The sequence below is a fragment of the Mesitornis unicolor genome, unplaced genomic scaffold, assembly GCF_000695765.1.
Source record: "Mesitornis unicolor isolate BGI_N332 unplaced genomic scaffold, ASM69576v1 scaffold1784, whole genome shotgun sequence".
NCBI classification, from domain to species: domain Eukaryota; kingdom Metazoa; phylum Chordata; class Aves; order Mesitornithiformes; family Mesitornithidae; genus Mesitornis; species Mesitornis unicolor.
This window is the reverse complement of record NW_010179197.1, coordinates 21986-39254: the sequence shown is the minus strand read 5'-3', so window position 1 is coordinate 39254 and position 17269 is coordinate 21986. Positions and strand designations below refer to the sequence as shown.

The following is a 17269-nucleotide window of genomic DNA, read 5'->3' as shown; positions in this document are numbered from 1 at the left end:
GGTATTTGACATTTAAAAAATGAAAAATTTCCTTTCAATGTTCTTGTAATTTCATATTTTTCAGAAAATTTTTCTGTTTTTTCTATCCAGTGCCCTTAAAATCTCTATTTTGTATTCATTCCTATGCTATGTTAATTTTTCATTTAATACTTGCAAATAAGGTCCTGCTATGCATAAACACATCTATAGTGGTTTGCAGGTTCAGAACTTGAGACATTAAAACTTTGTCCACACTGATCTGGAAAGCCAGGGATATTTATACTGTGAAGGTTTTGCCAAGGATATCACGTTTCTTTAATCTCAGTTTCCTGGAAAGGCGCAAACGCTTTCCCTGCAGAGTGTGGATAGCCTAAAATGTGGAGGCAATAATCAGGGGTTAATGGAATACAGGCTTGTGTTTTACAGAGCTTGTTATCATCCATGATCCTCAACTTTCTTATGCCCTGTGCTGCTGGGACATTTTTTGTCATTGCTGTCTCAGCAATTTATTCCCATAGTTGTAATGCGTTAGTATAATGTAACAAAGTCTGGACTACAAGTAATCTGGAGGAATGTAGAAGAGCTGCAAAAATAAATATCAAATATTTTAAATCATATTATTTAACTTACATTTATAGATAGTTTACTTGAATCCCATTACAAATTGTAAAAAACTTTTATTTTAAAAAAAATTCAGTGGTCTTTGAGTTCAGATGTCTTTCTAGCATGAAGTTTTTTTAAAAAGCCTTGAAATGTTTTTGTCAGGTAGAAGACGAAACTGAAAGGAGTCGCCCAAATGGCAAGTGCTGTGCAACAAGCAGTAAAATGTCAGCCACCCTTCCCAAGTTGCATCACCTTAGTTCCTGGGACTTTGTTTAAAGTCAAACATAATTTCTTTGTCATCTGGAGAAAGGTTGATCATAAAGCCTTATTGTAACTTCAGGAATTAAAATCAGTGCTAAATCTATTCAAAGAAATACTGGATTCTGGATACTTTTCCTTTGAATCCTGGTTCATGAGCTCTCCATGAGCTCAAGAGCTCCTTCGTAACATTAACCTTATTCTCTATATTCATTCAGAAAAAAAAAAATATTGTTTTTGACAGGTTTTAATTTAAAGTTGTAAGAACCAGCAGCTTAGACTTTAATTAAGAAATACTAGTAATTAAATATTTTAGCAACAATGACAGGCTCATAGTTAAAAGCTGAAATGCACTTAGGGAGGCATAAAAGGGTGTAATGGGAGGAATCAAGTCAGTTGTGTTGGGTTTCAAGCAGCAAACCAGTTGTTCTGTCAGTCACACACAGTCTGCTGCATTTAAATCAGAGGTCTAGAATTACTTTAGAGCCTGGCTGATGGGACAGTAAAAAGGTCACAATTCTGAAATTTTGGCTCCTCTTCCATGAGATCATTTTACTGACTCTCTGCCATGCTCACCTCGCGCAGAAAGAATATTTTTCATAGTCAGAAAATTGACATTGATTATCTGATCAAACAAAAGATACTATGGCAATTTTTCCATATTATAGTCCCATTGCATCTGTCTAACAAGACAAGATTTATATTGCTTTTGGCTGTTATTCCCAAAACTAGATTACTTTTTTTTGTTAACAAATTCAAAATTATCTTGCCTCCCTCTTCTGTATTCTTTGTCACTGAATTTCTTTATAATACATTGTCCCCATACCATGCTGAAATGCACCGTCTGTTTCACTCAAACTGCAAACACAATTTCAGATCTCTTTGAATTAGTCCTATCTAACTGGTCACTTGTTTTTTACAGTGGTCCAGCCGATAGTTCTTGACCACTGAGAGAAGGTCTTTGATATTATCCATATAACTAACTCGCAGTGACCAACATTGTCTACAGATGACTAAGAGCAGACAAGAAATAGAGGGGTTTCTGTTTTTTTCACCCTGCTGTGAGTGTGAACAACTGCAGTAATTTTGGAGCTGTGGTTCTCATGGGAATGGAAGAGCTTATCCTCCATTATTCCAAAGGAACGATGGTAATTTACATCAGATCTGGTAAAAAATCAGGGTTTCTGTTCTGTGAGAAACACATTCTGTTGCAAAACCATTCTTTAAAGAATTTATAAAGTTTACTGATGGCTGCTAATTTCCCCCACAAACACATTCAAAAGAGTTCTCAAAGTGAAAAACCCTTGAGCCATGAACACCTTTGCCCCAGTGTCCCAGGTTTGTCTGTCCCACTTAACCACCCAGGAAGCTGGGCCACTTCCGTGTCACTGGTAACCTTGTAACTTGGACCCAAACCCTAAATCTTCTCCTGCAGCAGGAGAGAGGTTGCAAGTCCTGAGTGCCCAGGATGAAGGTGGCTTTTTTTGCTTCTCCTGGGCTGCCTATGGTACAGTTTGGTTCTCCAGAGCAGTGTGCTGCACCATTTTAGTGTCTGGTGCCAACTTTGGTTTCTGAATGTTCAAAATAGTCACCAACACCAGCCTGAGTCTGTTTCAGTGCTAAACATGGCAGTAATTTATCACAGCCAGTCCAGCCCACAGCAGCCAAGACAGTGGCAGGATTCCCAGTTCCCCTTGCCCAAACAGGATGCTGAAGGCTTGACGCAAGCCTGGTTACTGAGGTCTTCAGACTCCCCACTGGAGAACTACAAGTTAATAACTGGCCAGGTCCAACAAACCTAATATTTCCAGCTGATCTATTAGTTTTGCTGTCTTTGTTTCTCACAGAGTTTACACTGTGCCCAGGGACCTTAAACTGTGCACTCTTCACTTCAAGCAGAAATTTCATTATGTGGTGAAACACTGATATCATTTTAGCAATCTGACTAGGAAATTGGTTAGGGACTAAGCAGGTGAAGCTGTCCGTCTTTCAGCAGAAGTTTGCGGTGGTAATTTTCCTTCGAACATTTCCATTCTGATCAAACATAATTCCTGAACCACAACAAAAAATGAACAGAAAACTGCAATCTGCCTATAACTGAGACACACATAAAAGCTGTTATTTTCCTAGGCATCCATGCCACAAGTTTTTCAGGTTATAACATTACTTGCACAATGGTATCTGAAATTCCTGACGTCAGCTGCGGACATCTGCAAAGGCAGATATCAGTAGTTTCCTATTACTGAGAATAGTCTGCAAGAAAAACAGGAAAATGTCAACAGGTTCCATTTTTGCAACGCAGGATGACAAGGCAATGCTTACTTAGTCTACAATAAAGCTTATTTTATATAGAAATAATTATTCCATACACTCAGTTCAAATAGTTATGAATATAGATAATACCACAACTATTTAACTATGCAGCAGTATTTGTCAAACATATGGTCCTAAAAATACAATCCTGCTTTTAAGCACATATGAGACAGGGTTTAAGCCAGGCAACATCCCATATGCATTAGTAGAACTTAGCTTTAAAACAGAGAATCAGGGCATGGTATCTTATCACTAAAGAAATATGTGATTGTGTGTAAATATTTGTGAACTACAAGATAGGACCTACTTCAGGAGAAAGCTTAGGAAGTTGGACTTCAATCATGCACTTAATCAGGTAACAGTCCCCAACAAGATTGTCTTAAAGATTCCCAGCAGTACAGAAATGGCTTGAGACCACTCCCAAAACACCTGAAGCTGGTAGGACTTAGTAGACCTCTTCTATTAATGGGAGCATTGCTAGTCATATTACTGTAATAGTGACCATCTTGTTTTACACTGTTGTTGTTATTCATTTTCCACCACTAAAAGCTACTGAGGTCAACTATTTTTTAGTGATTGTCAAAATTAATGTCCTAAAATCTACACACAGATGTCTTAAATCATTGACGTGAATTTTCAAAAAGGCTGAGCATCCCATTGCTTTCTGTGAAGAATGCACTTTTACACCATAATTATCATTTGAATTGTGAAGATGTAGTGTAAAGGTCTTTGTACAACTTTTGAACAGTAAGAATTATGTAAATTTTAATTTGGCATTCAACTAATTTGTCTTTATATATGTACTGAATCAAAAAGTAAACAGGTTGCAAACCACACTGTTTCCTTATTACAATCCTTTCTCTTATCAGTTTCTCATGCCATTCTGAAATCATATGAAATCAATAAAGCTTGGTTAGAAAATATTACTGTCCTTACTGTTTAAGCAGGGATATAAAAGCCCAGGCATAAGTTAGAAATTCAGAAGAGAATCAAAGCAGAGATCTTGTCTTAGCAGCTTTCATCTGCACCAGTAGTTTGTTTTTAAATAAGGCAGTACATTGCAAGGAGGAAAATATGGCAAGTTTAAACTGGAGTTACGAAGGCGACAATGGTAAAAGCTCTCTTTAATATAAAATCAGATTTACTCATAATATATTGAACATTTCTTTCATTTCCTTATAAAAAAATCTTTAGAATTACATGTATTATTAACATATCAATTATCTGTATACAATTGGTTCCAAGAGAAGGTGTCATGAATTCAGTGCTGTTACAGAATTAGAAAACTTCAAATATTTATTTATTTTGTCTAGGACCTGACCACTGGCACAAGTTATACCCTATTGCCAACGGAGACCGTCAATCTCCTATTGATATTAAAACCAAGGAAGTCAAAAAAGATGCATCTCTGGGCCTCCTCCAGATTGCTTGGAAACCTTCCACATGCAAAGAGATCATCAATGTTGGACATTCATTCCACGTGAATTTTGAGGATAAGGACAATCAGTCAGGTTAGTCAAAAGCGGATCCGGAGAGAGGGATGTGAGACATTTTCTTTTTTCCCTTTTTTTTTTTTTAGATCTAATTCATATGGAAAACAAGGCTAGTTGCCTTTCAGGAGTATTTATATCAGTTAGAGTATGCTTGCTAATTTTGTTGAACTTGTTGGCAACACACTTTAAGTGTCCCAGAAGATCCAAATTGTGTTCTTTGAAATTAGGACTTGCTGGGAAGTGTTCTTGTGTTAATGGCAAAAGGACTGGTAACTTCCCAGTAGGAAACCTCCAGGATAATCACAGATCTGTGGAGGGGAAGGTAGGAGAAGAGTTTCTAAACACAGTTACCCCATAGTGCTTTTTTTTTTAATCAATATGCAGTGGAAGATTTATAAATATCTAAAAGTTACAGCATAACTCCATATGGAATCATTCTGGACTAGGTTTTTTCTTCAGAGAGGAAAGGATAGCAAAGGAGATATATTTGTGCTGATGTATAATATTGCAAGTGCTACAAGAACTCCAGGCACATATTTCTAAGCATCATGCACAATTATAGGTGCCTATCACCACAGTGGGAATCAATACACATTTATGCGCTTGTAAGCAGGGAATTAATGATAAAGACCAATAAATAGTGTCAATGACATCTGAGCATCTCATAATCTAAACTCAGAAAACATCAAGTACCTATACCTGTTATTTCTGTAGAGAAAGAGATGTTTAAAAGAATATCGTGAATAATACAAATTTTAGTGGGAAATTAATTTTATGAGTTAGGACAGTTTGTTCTTCAGTTATTAAACTCTGATTACTGTTTCTGGCAAGCTGTTGTTTTTCTGCATTATTTTTCCTTTTGGTTTTTTTTTCTCTGGAGTATAAGGTATATTCACATAAATGTCGCCTGAATTTTGGAACTGTATTGTGGAGACATGCGGACTTACAATAACCAATGTGCTTATATATGTACCTAGAGTTAAAACCTTCATAACTTTGGCTTAACTGCAGAAACTGCTATTATTTTTTCTCCAGATGTTCAAAAATAATCTAATATCAAAACATGTTAACATGGAGAAAAATGCTTGCATGTAATAAAATCTCTGAAATCTATAACTTAACTATCAGGAAGACCGTTCTGATTGATGTTTTTACCATACTTCATGTGTTTGCAGTGTTGACTGGCGGACCTCTATCCGGAACATACAGACTGAGGCAGTTTCATTTCCACTGGGGCCAAACTGATGAGGAAGGCTCAGAGCACACGGTGGATGGAATGAAATATGCCTCAGAGGTACAGTCAGTGAAAGAAAAGTCAAAGTCAGGTTTTCAGAGTCTAGTCACATGCATCATCCCTAGGAAAATAAAAGCATATGTAGATAACTTACTTATTTTATTTTGCAAAAGCAGCACCATCTCTGCAAGTTGGCTTTGCAAGAGCAAATTGGGTTTTGTAGTCAGTGTTTACTAATCTTAATTTAGATAATCTAAATCTATATTTAAATAATGAAATAGGGCTGAAAGGTGCAGTTACAAAAGTAAGTAGCATCTGCTAAATGTTAAAAAGGTCAGCTGTACAAGTACATTCAGCTTAAAACTAAATCAGCTGCTTTTTAGAGATTCTGATCACCCTGTGCTCCACTATAATTGCAGCTGGAGCTCCCCACATGCTGATCACACTAAGGTGATTTTTTTCTGGCTTTTAAAGAAAAACAAATAAGAAAATAATGAAGAGAAAGAGGTAAAAAGTTATTTAGTAAGGATCCCAGCAGCTCTCAAGTACATTAAATGTCTTCAGATAATGAAGCAAAGTCTGTTTTACAAAAATTAAACCCATTTCTAAAGTAACAGGTTCTATTTGTTTTCCAATGCCTTAGCTAATAGTCATCAACATGCCAACAAACAATTCGTGTTCAATCCATGTAATGTTATCTTTGGCAGCTTTTTAGATTTTAGGAACGTTACAACATGACAAACTAATGAGATGGATTATTCGTTTTTAATTTAGGCAATAGGAGCACACAGCCAGAAGCGTGTTCCTAATAGGAAATTTTCCACTGTTGCTAAAGCTATCTCATTCGATACAGCCAAGATAAGAAAGGGGTGTCCCTTTAGGATTGCTTTCTGTTGTAAAGAGATAGTGCAGTTAAGCTGTGTTTAAGCAGCACATGTTTAAGTGTTTATTAGTTTGCTTTGGATCAGTAGTTTAAAATATTTTGAAACAGTAAAGAAGTTAAGTGGAAAAGAGCAACTCAGCTTTAAAAAGTACCAGAATTTTTTTAAGTCTGATTTAAATAAGAGTTTTATGATTATGTGCATTATATGATGATTTCCATATTAATTTCCATACTTTAGAGTCTTCTCCTTGTATTTTAAGAAGTTTTGGTATTTTTGGTGACATACTGTACAAATAATCTGAGATTAGACTATTGCCACAGAGCTGCATAGTTACTAAGGAATTGCTAAGCATATTCATAGGTGAGAAGGCATTTAAAGAAATTCTTATGATTTCCAGGTTCTATAAGTTTTGGAAATAAATCTATATTCCACAAAAAATAGCCCAAGATATAATATACAACATAGTAGGCTGAACAAAAGTTCCTTAAAACTCTATTAAAGCAAATACTGTCAAATACTTGTTAAAATATCTGTGTTGAATATAAACCATCCACAGTCATGATGTTCATGGCCATACCATCAATCTTTTGCAGTAAATGGGACTATTGTGAAGAGATACTGCACTACGTGTAACAAAGTGGTTACACTCCTCAAAATGCTACTTAATATATTACATTTTTAAAGATATGGAAATAAATGCATGCACAGGAGACATTAGCAGTAGTTAGAAAAATATATGTCCCTTGTAAGCTGTGATTTTCCATGTTCCTGTGTACTTACCCCTGAATTGCTTTCAGGAATATGTGCAGTTCTGCATACCCCAAGATAAAGCCAGGGTATGAGTCCTGACAATGCCAGGGCAATTCAGCAGAACACCATAAATTTGCAGACATTCACAAGCACGTTCTGAGTTTCACGCTCAGACCCTAAGAGTGCAGAGTGGTGTTTCTGAGTATTTTATTCAAATTACAGAATTTACTTGCAGTAGAACCAGCAAAAATGATCCTGTCAATTGCTTTTTAGCTCCATTTCGTTCACTGGAACGCGGACAAGTATTCAAGTGCAGCTGAGGCTTCTGACAAGCCGGATGGCTTGGCTATTGTCACTGTCTTCCTGAAGGTCAGTTACTGACACACTGAAAACACACGCGTGTCTCTTCCCTTTCCTTATCAAAACTGCAGTCAGTGATGAGGACTAGAAAAAACCATATGTTTGTGCTAAATCGGTGGAGATGACTGTCTCTTCCCCTGATTTAGCACACGTTGCCAACTTGCCCATGCTTCTACATGAATGTTTTTCCTAAATCCCCATTTCATCCACAGAGCTTTCAAGCAGACCTGTGCTTTAGAGGCATGAGTGCTGGTAAGCTTGTGGTATTTCATCCACCTTAGTAACAGGCAATGCCCACACCTTTTGTGTTTGCTCTTCACTCCCTCTGCAGCATATGTACTTTCACAGAAAGACCGTTTGAGTCACCTGTGGTGCTATTGTCTGTCCATCAGAAAAGAAAATTCTAAAGCAGAACTCCACGAAATCTTGAATCCATGCACAACATCTTTAGCCTTTCAAAAGCAACTGAAGGAGAAAAAATGTACTTATTATTAATGACTTTGTTTTATTAAGGAAATATCATAAAATAGTGTTATATATTATTGTACACTGCTAAAATATAATTATTCATAGTTCACATTTCCATAAAGGTAACAACAAAACCATCTTTCTGAATGCTTTCAAACTGAATTTCAAGGATAAGCCCATACAATCAAAGCAATGATATACTTCTGAACCACAGATTTTTTTCACACTACTGTTTGCATTACCCTGCAAAGCAGAAGCAAAACTTCCTGTTATTTCCTCAAAAGTCCTAAACTCTCTCTCATTCATAGTGGGTTTGCAAAGTTAAACTAATCAACATTTATAAAGCATATCCTTATTCTTGATTCTGTTAGAATAAAACTATTGTTTCATTTTTAGGATTTTAAAGTATTTTTTTTTGTTTACAGCTTGGCTTATGCAATGAAAACCTGAAGGGTGTCTTGAAGGCACTGGGTTCAGTAAAGACTAAGGTAAACATCATCACCGCCTGATCATCATAATATATGGAGCAGTTAAATTAAAATCTACAGTCTCTCACCTGCCTTTTTGAGGACTTCACAGTAATGCAGGGGTTCAGCTGAAGGAGGCTGTTGAGATGTGGGAGCCGAAAGCATGATCCTGGACATGAGTTTATTTGATCACATAGACTATTTTGTATTGTTGGGGCTCTACCCCATAGACAGTTATGGACTCTTTGTATAAGAGTACACAGTTCCTGATTCCTATCTAATCCTACACTTTCATCCATCTGTCTCTATTTACAATTAGCCCGGTGTCCACCACCAGAACAACCTCACAATAACCAAACTGAAGTTTTGCTCAGTTGAAGGAGGGGAAAAAAGGGAGAAGAAATAACACCAGAACTGCACTTTTCTTAAGGTGTCTTGTAAAGCAGTGACTATTCCCACTAAGCCTCTCATAAAGTCACAAGATAGACAGAGATACAATCTGAATATCTGAATACAATATAGGCCCTTCCATAGGATTTTTAAAAAGGAATGCAGACTTTGACTGAGAATGTGTCAAACTTATTACTAGGGTGAGCAACTCACCTGTGATGCTATGACAAAACACTAGTGTTTTGAAATTACCTCCTCTGATTTGGAACAAACTCCTTTGTAACCCGAGATGTAAATCCTATTTTACTTTTGGGTTTCATTAATCCCATGTATCTTCCACAGGGTAAGCAAGCTCCCTTTTCTGATTTTGATCCTTCAAGCCTACTGCCTAAATCCTTGGATTACTGGACCTACAATGGCTCTCTGACTCATCCTCCCCTCCGTGAGAGCGTCATCTGGATTATCCTTAAAGAGCCAATTACTATCAGCTCAGAGCAGGTATGGTATTACAAGGAACAAGACCCTTATTTTCTTTTAGCTTCAGGGACATTTTCAATTTAAATGGTATTGCTTCTTTTAATTAGGTTTATTTGTCTCATTTTTACTGTAAAATGAGTAATACCTTTGCACCACATTACTGCTTTTAACAAACACTTATTATTCTGCCTCAGCCAGGTTAGGCTACTCACATCTTACAAAGTCTTGTGGGAATTGAGATAAGATGACTTCAGATTGGTGGAGTTGCTTCCATTACTCCAAGAAAGGCGATTTTCTTGTTTAAACTTCCTTGCAGTGCTGTTTTTCCCAAAGCAGAAGCCAAGCAGAAAGCTGAATTCTTCCTATCTTCATTCTCGCAAGAATCCCCGAAAGAAATTAATACTTTCATCAAATCTATACAGTTCTCCATTCAGTGCTATTGTAGAGTGGTTGGGAGCTGTACCAATTGCTTTATTATTGCATTATTTCCTAATAATGTCTGTAAGACAAGCTAAATATCCCTCACTGGCTTTAAAAAAGTAAGTATTCTTTTTGTTCTAAACTCTTATGAAACAGTTTTATGTAGTTAAATTATTACCACCTGTCCTTCCAAAGGTGTCTGAATTAATAACTTTCAGGTAAGGCTAGTTAAGTACTTTGAATCTTTGAAAATAAAAAGCATGCATGTAGAAATAATTTGGGTATTATGAAGAACCTTAATATTTGTTTAAAGTGTTATTAATTTGGCTGTTCAATAGACAGGGTACAAAAGTTTGACATAAAAAAACAATGTTTAAAGTAAAGTTGAATTAGTTCTTAGGCATTTATTTTTACCTTCACAATTGGTAATCTTTTTGGTTTATGAAACTCTAAGCTTTATACATAGGTGATAGCACACATAAATCCTGACTCACCACTAGATTAATTCAATATTCTGAAGTGTAATTTTTTAAAAAAATAGAAAGTTGGAAAGTATAGTGATTTCTCACTGATGTGCAATATGAAAGAGAAAAGCTAAAGATGTCCCTTCCTTCCTTGCCCCATTTAGCTGGCTCAGTTCCGCACAATCCTGTCTTCTGCTGAAGGGGAAGCACCTCGTCCCATCCTGAGCAATCACCGGCAACCCCAGCTGCTGAAAGGCAGAGTGGTGAGAGGGTAATTCCAGACAACCACAGCAGATCTGGAGCACAGTCTGCTCATCAAGAGCAACACATCCAGACAAAGGCTATGGAACAATCTACCAAAGAAATGAGAACCTGTTCTTAGCTGCAATATTCCTGTCCTGCCAGAAGCTGTTGTAATTCACTGTGGCATTTGGCAAGTGCTGTTACTGGAATTAATCTATATATTCTTTTTTGTGGTAGTCAATTAATCTGTTTGAATGCATAACTTTTAACAGTGAAATGTACTTTAAATTTTTTAATGAATATTCACATTCCTTCTGATGTACTAAGTAAACCATGGTGATAAGAAGCAAAGTAATTGTTCAGTAATTAATCAGTACTCAGCTTCCCACAAGGAGATTTTATGCAACTGTATGAGATATATGTTGGGTTTTGCAATGAAATTGCTACAATTGATGGCAGTTACTAATGAGCTATTGTTGATTTGGCTAATAAAATGTTTTTCTAGTTTAGCTGATATATACCGGATTAAAATTAATTTCATAAAGAAAGTGTTTTAAAAGGAAACAGTATTGTAACAGTGCTATGCTATCTGTTTTAAAGGAAGTTGTGTGATAATTGCTGTTTTATTTCACCTGCAGCATCTAATAAAGAATTATTAGACATATGTCTCTGGAAAAATAAAGCACCTGTCTGTGCATTCAAACCATACACTTATGGCACCGATTCCACTTTCTCAAGCTGAGCAGTACTCAGCTTTGTAAATGGCTCCAGCAGTGACAACTGAACTATTTATTATCCAGCAGTGGCAAAGGTCTGAAAAAGATAAGGTCAGATTCTATAAGGAACAACATAAAGCACTAGAACAGAAACTAGGTTTCCAGTTGACCCCATCATATAACTTAAATGTTACTTGCTTGAAAGATGAAGTACCTTCACTACATTACGTAAATGACTATTATCTGTTGGGGTTTTGCAGCACATGTTGCTACAGATAAAGTTTCTTCTTTAATATTTGCATGCCTTTGACTATACAGTAAAAGCAGTGCTGTAAACATTTACAGTACCTCACATTTCCTCCATAAAGTACTAAAAATTTTCAAATCCATGTTCCCAACATGTTCAAAAGCTGAATTGCTTTAAATGCAAAATGCCACCTCTCCTGCAGTCAGCTGCATTCAGTGAGACAGAAGTCCTATCTTTTCAGGTAACCAGTGTGTGTGTATTCAGCCACTGGACCAATAAGGCCTTGGTCTGTGAGTCCCCACCATAATGTAGTGGCAATAATTATCACACTAGAATATGTGAAATCATTAATAAATAATTACTTGCCCCAAACAAATTATCCTATACCTGGTTGGCTTGTGTACCATTCCCTTGTGCCACTAGCCTGTTAAGCATGATGACAGAAGTCAAGACTCACTTAATTCAATGCAATGCACTTGTAAAAAAGATAATAAAATAATACCAAGACCTTTCTTTACTCCATTCCAAAACAGATACCATATCTATGACTAACTTTCCGTATTAAATAGGTTTTGAGATATCACAAGCAATTTACATTAGAAGAAAAAAAAAAGCGAGGTCATTTAGTTTATTCTTCTAACTTGCTGCTAAAGGGGAAATTGAAAGTACAGAATAGTGAGCATAAACTGCAGATAAGCACATGGCAGCTAAAATTTCATACTTCAGCTTAGTCTTAGAACTCCACCTTTATGAACAAGAATATTTTGTCAAAAAAGCTGCTTTTCCTAAGAATATCAATCCCTGATGCAAAATCATGAGCAAAATGGGAACTCATGAGCATAGGAATGAGGAGCTCAGTATTCAAAAGCAGTCTCCGCTTCTGTGCTAATTAAAAAGCAGACAAATCAACATTCAGTCAGATATTCCTGTCATCCTCATCAGCATTACCTATTCCTATTACCTTATTAAGCGAAGCAAGTAAAATGTCTCTTTCTGTTCATTAGCTTGCAAAAAGAATTACAAAGAGGCCAGTAATTCCCTGAGGTAATTGATGCCTTCTTAATGAGTGATCCTGGAGCCACAGCACTTGCCTCTGCCCTCATGCAACAACTGCATCATCCCTTTAACTGCCATGAACAGGAAGATAATAATTTTAACTCCTCTCAGTTCTCCAGAAGAAAATCTGATTGTGCTTGTGGAAGAAATGAGAATGGAGGCACACCTATATTGGTTTGACTGGTTTCAGAGGAGGCATCTTCCTTGTGATGGCAAAAAAAATAAAATTCACAGAGGATCCATATCACAATGGATACAAATCTGAAAAAGAGGAACAAATGTGTTAGGCAGAACAATAATTTCCTATGTGGAGCTGTTTCATTCAGAGTCTCTTTAAAAAACTCTTTAGGTAGCATCCTGACCTATATCTTGTAATAGCTCAGGTTTAGAGCAGGCCTGACATGCAGAGCTGTGGGTTCAACCAGTTGGAGACCTTTGCATGTGTGCACAAGAGTGACCGGAAGTGTGCAGCTGGATCTATCTGTTTGTCTCAAGTTCATCTCCAACATAAATAGCTTCACTCTGCTTTTTTCTGTGTAGCTCCTCCAGAAAAATTACTTTAATAAAATACAAGAGAAAACATCAAGTAGGAACAACTGTGAAAATCATATGGGTCTGATTATGACAACGAAAAAAATGAATAAGCAATTCATAGTCTAGGAAATAGTAAGGCAAAGGATGTCCTTGACTTGATCAAGGAAAGGCAAGCTCATTTCATAGTATCTCTAGACTCCGACTACCAGGGAAGGAGAGATCTCTTATCTTTATAGCAAAGAAAGAGAACAGAATACAAGTGGGATTTTATTTTAGGACATAAACCTACCACTATATTAGCATCTAATGGTACTTGCTGGCCATATAAAGAGAAGGAAATTAAAATTACCCAACGCAGTAGTTTGAAGGGGTGATTTCTCAATGCCAAAAAGAAATACACAGAAAAATATAAAATATTCTAAGTCTTATTTAAGAATATAATTTCTGCCTTTTACCAGAATTAATTGTTTTCTCATTTCCTGCTCGATATTTTATCCATACATAAAAATACTGGTATCTGTCTGGTGTGTATCAATAGCCAAATCCCACAGTAAATCACCTTTAGTCCCAAACAGGAAAAAAAAAAAGCTATCACAGATGCAACTCAGAGAGAGAAATTCTGCTATGCTTCTCCTTACCTTGCAAAGACTTTCAAAATACAGTAACTCTGCTAAAATGAAGTCCCCTTGTGTACCTCCACAGCTGTGAAAAAAAATGCTAGTTACACTTAGCATTTAGCATCTGATCAGCAGAATGGACTTCAGGTCAGGCTCCAGCAACCCCTTCCATCTTGATCTCTGCCGAGCACATTAACTAGGATTCCGTTATTGGGATTATAAGGAAAAACATAAAATTGTTCCACATTAATTTTTTTCTTTAGAAAAACCTTCCTAGTTCAACTATTCCCTCATGGTGAAAGAAGAAATGTAGTGTCACAACCACATAGGTATCAACTGGTAATTGTGCTGTGAGAATGCCCAGATAAAACCATGATGGTAAGATAACATAAGGAGGCCTATTTAATAACTCCTGATACAGCTTAGGGATTTTACTGTAGGGTCTGTAGATCTTTTAGAAAAGGAAAGACCTTGTACAAGAGGTCTCACTTCTTTTATAGGACTTTCTGAGAATCCTCCGCATCTCTAATCCCACCCATAACAGGTGCAGCAAGGCAGGGCTGCAGTGCTAAGTGAGCCCAGCAGAACGGGATGGGAAATGTGGGGCTTGGAAGCAGCTAGTAACAACGCTGGGCAGTGGAAAAAAAACACTTAAAATTGAAGTCAGTTGCAGTAGACCATGTTGAAAATGCCCACTTGTAATACTAGAGCTTGAAACTTTCGAAATTGTTTTTCAAGCAAAGCTGCTTATCAAAAACAACACATTTACTAGATATTCTGAATTTCTTGATTTCATTACTTATCTAAGAAAAGAAAATTTAAAGATTGCTGAAAAAAATCCCACCAGGATTAATGGTGTACCGCTGCCTACATTATGGTAATGAATTACAGCTTCCTTGCATGCCTTACTCACATTTTTTCTGCATTAGCACAGAGGTCAACTAAAAAACATTTATTTTTTGACTGCTTAGGCCATTAAGTCTTTTGCAATGCTCTAAGGTAATGAAGAGATAACACCATTTGTTTAAAATCAACAAATTAAATTGTGCCACAAAGTTCACCACTGTGTAGCTAAAGCCAAGTCAGCTTAAATAATATATGTGTTGGGAAAATACACCTATGAGTTTGTGTTCACACTAGTACAGTACACTGTAACTAATTTCTTTAAGGGCTATCAGTCGCAGCACTAAGTCAACCAAAGGTGTAAGATTTCTCTTGGAAGGGTACAAAAGGAGGCTGGGTAGACAACAAGGCACCTGATCCCCGAGTACCCTTCGTCCCGAAGGCATCCTGGTGGCTTCCAGCAGATGAGCAAAGGGTGGTGCTGCCATGGGGTGCTGGCCTGGCAGGATCTGTGGAGCCTGAGGGGATGCAGGACCAAGCTATGCCATTTTGGGAGCAGTGACAGCAGCACTTTCTGTTCCTGCAGCCCGAAATCAGCACTTCCCTCACCACCAAACTATTGCCACCTGATGATCCCCTTTTAGATATCCATTACGTCCACTTCCTATTTTGTCTGTGGAGAGCTACTGCTCACATTTGGATAAATCTGTGAGATCAAGAGACTGGAATATCTTATCCCTGATATACACTGTATAGGGCAATGTGCTTAATTTTCTCATAAATACATGCACACATTCCAGGGTGGAAATTTAGGAGTGGGCTAGGGAAAGCTTTCCTCTCTCCTTCCACCCTGTGGGGGGGAATTGGCTTCATTCCTCACATACCCTTTGAACAGCATTTACCGAACCCTCCTCAGGACACCCATGAGCTTAAATCCATCCTGCTCAAGCAAGAGAAACTCAAGGATGGCCAAGGGGCAACGAAGCGTGTCGCATGCACGGCAGCTCTTGGTGCATGTCACTTGGCAGGACGATGGCTGCTGGAGTGATGCCTCAGTAACCAATACAGCAGGACAGGGCGGCAGTGTCTGTCTGCCAAAACATGAAGCATGGCTGTGGGATGGGCCTGTGGCTCAGTGAAGTGCGACCTAGGCCAGGTCCTGGCTGCCACGGTGTCTCTGAATTAAACCTCCACAGGGTGCACCGGCCACCTGGCTCACCCCTCCATAAGTTAGCACTGACTTTGTCAGTGTCAGGTAGAACAGTTTCCTAAGCAGCATTTTTGACCATTTGGTGACAAGCCCACCAGATCTGCACAGGAATCCTGGCAGCACAAAGACAAGCTTTTTTGAGACATGACAAATTTGATTTGTGGTGATAATTTGGCCTGCTCTTATTCTCACTGAAATCTTTAGCAAACTATCTGTTGACTGAAGTTAAACAGAATAAAGCAGTGAATGAAGCTGAAAGACTGGAAAAAAGTAGCGTCTGGCACAACAAAATCTAATGCAATACAACCTCATCTCTATCTGGGACATTCGGTGACCAGAGCAATGTAGAAACATGAATCAATATAAAAAACCAAGTCATGCACTGCCAATACTTTTATAAATGGTACCTCTGAACTTACCTTCCCCTGCCCTGCTGTAAACTCCCTCCTTCAGCTGGAGGGGTGTTAATCAGTAGAGAGCTGAGTGCTGAGGCAATCTGGTCATCTGGGCTGCCCCGTGAACCCAAACTGCTTCCTCATGATAAGGAGACACTAACCCTTGGCACACCAACAATATGTCATCAGGAAATGTTTAGATTTACCCTTGAAAAATGTGTTAGGACAGATTTGGTAGTAGTGACACAAAAAGCTGTCAGTAACTGATGCAATAGGACCACCCCTGACTTATTGGGAGGTTCCCCATAAGGACGAGCAAGGAGAAAGACAACCACAGCTGCTTCTGTGCAAGCAATTGGGCTTTCTTGCAGGCCTCTGGGGCAGGCCAGGTCTGCACGTCCCACTACTTCCCTCACCAGACTATGCACTCTTCCATTGATTTGCACTGTTGTGAAGTGTAGTCTAATATACTTTCAGAAAACCTTATTTCTTCATTATCTTCAAGGAACAATACAGTCCATTTCTGCAATGGCAACATACTTTGGAGGAACAGTCCAATGGAGCCACTGTGTCATCTCTGTGAAAATGCTCATATGTGAGAAGAATGCCTGAAACAGTCACACTCCAACTATTCAGAGTGCTTTCAGCCCTTGAACAAGCCCTCTAGGATTAAGATTGGGTGGGATTTTACAAGGCTGCCAGCAAATGATGTTGTGTTTTGCATATCTATTACATGTCCCACAGCAAAGTTTGCAACATGGATTCTTTTGTCATTTAGTCAAGAGACAGAAAAGCTCCAGGGAAAGCCTCCAGACAGCTTTAGCTAATTATTGCAAAGAGAAGTTCTG

At 37.8% G+C, this 17269-nt stretch overlaps 1 protein-coding gene across 1 annotated transcript; it reads left to right on the top strand.

Moving 5' to 3' along the window:
• The first annotated feature begins 4227 nt into the window (after positions 1 to 4227).
• On the top strand, positions 4228 to 15378 carry CA1 (carbonic anhydrase I). Its single transcript, XM_010182670.1, has 8 exons — positions 4228 to 4264; positions 4467 to 4664; positions 5822 to 5940; positions 7788 to 7883; positions 8768 to 8830; positions 9542 to 9697; positions 10725 to 10823; positions 15196 to 15378. Exons 1-8 carry the CDS (start codon positions 4228 to 4230, stop codon positions 15376 to 15378), a joined length of 951 nt encoding a protein of 316 aa, XP_010180972.1.
• Positions 15379 to 17269: the final 1891 nt, after the last annotated feature.

Coding starts and splice junctions, on each gene's coding strand:
- CA1 (XM_010182670.1), top strand. CDS start 4,228: ATGGCAAGTTTAAACTGGAGTTACGAAGGCGACAATG. Junction 5,941..7,787: donor GAATGAAATATGCCTCAGAG/GTACAGTCAGTG, acceptor ATTGCTTTTTAG/CTCCATTTCGTTCACTGGAA. Junction 9,698..10,724: donor TTACTATCAGCTCAGAGCAG/GTATGGTATTAC, acceptor TGCCCCATTTAG/CTGGCTCAGTTCCGCACAAT.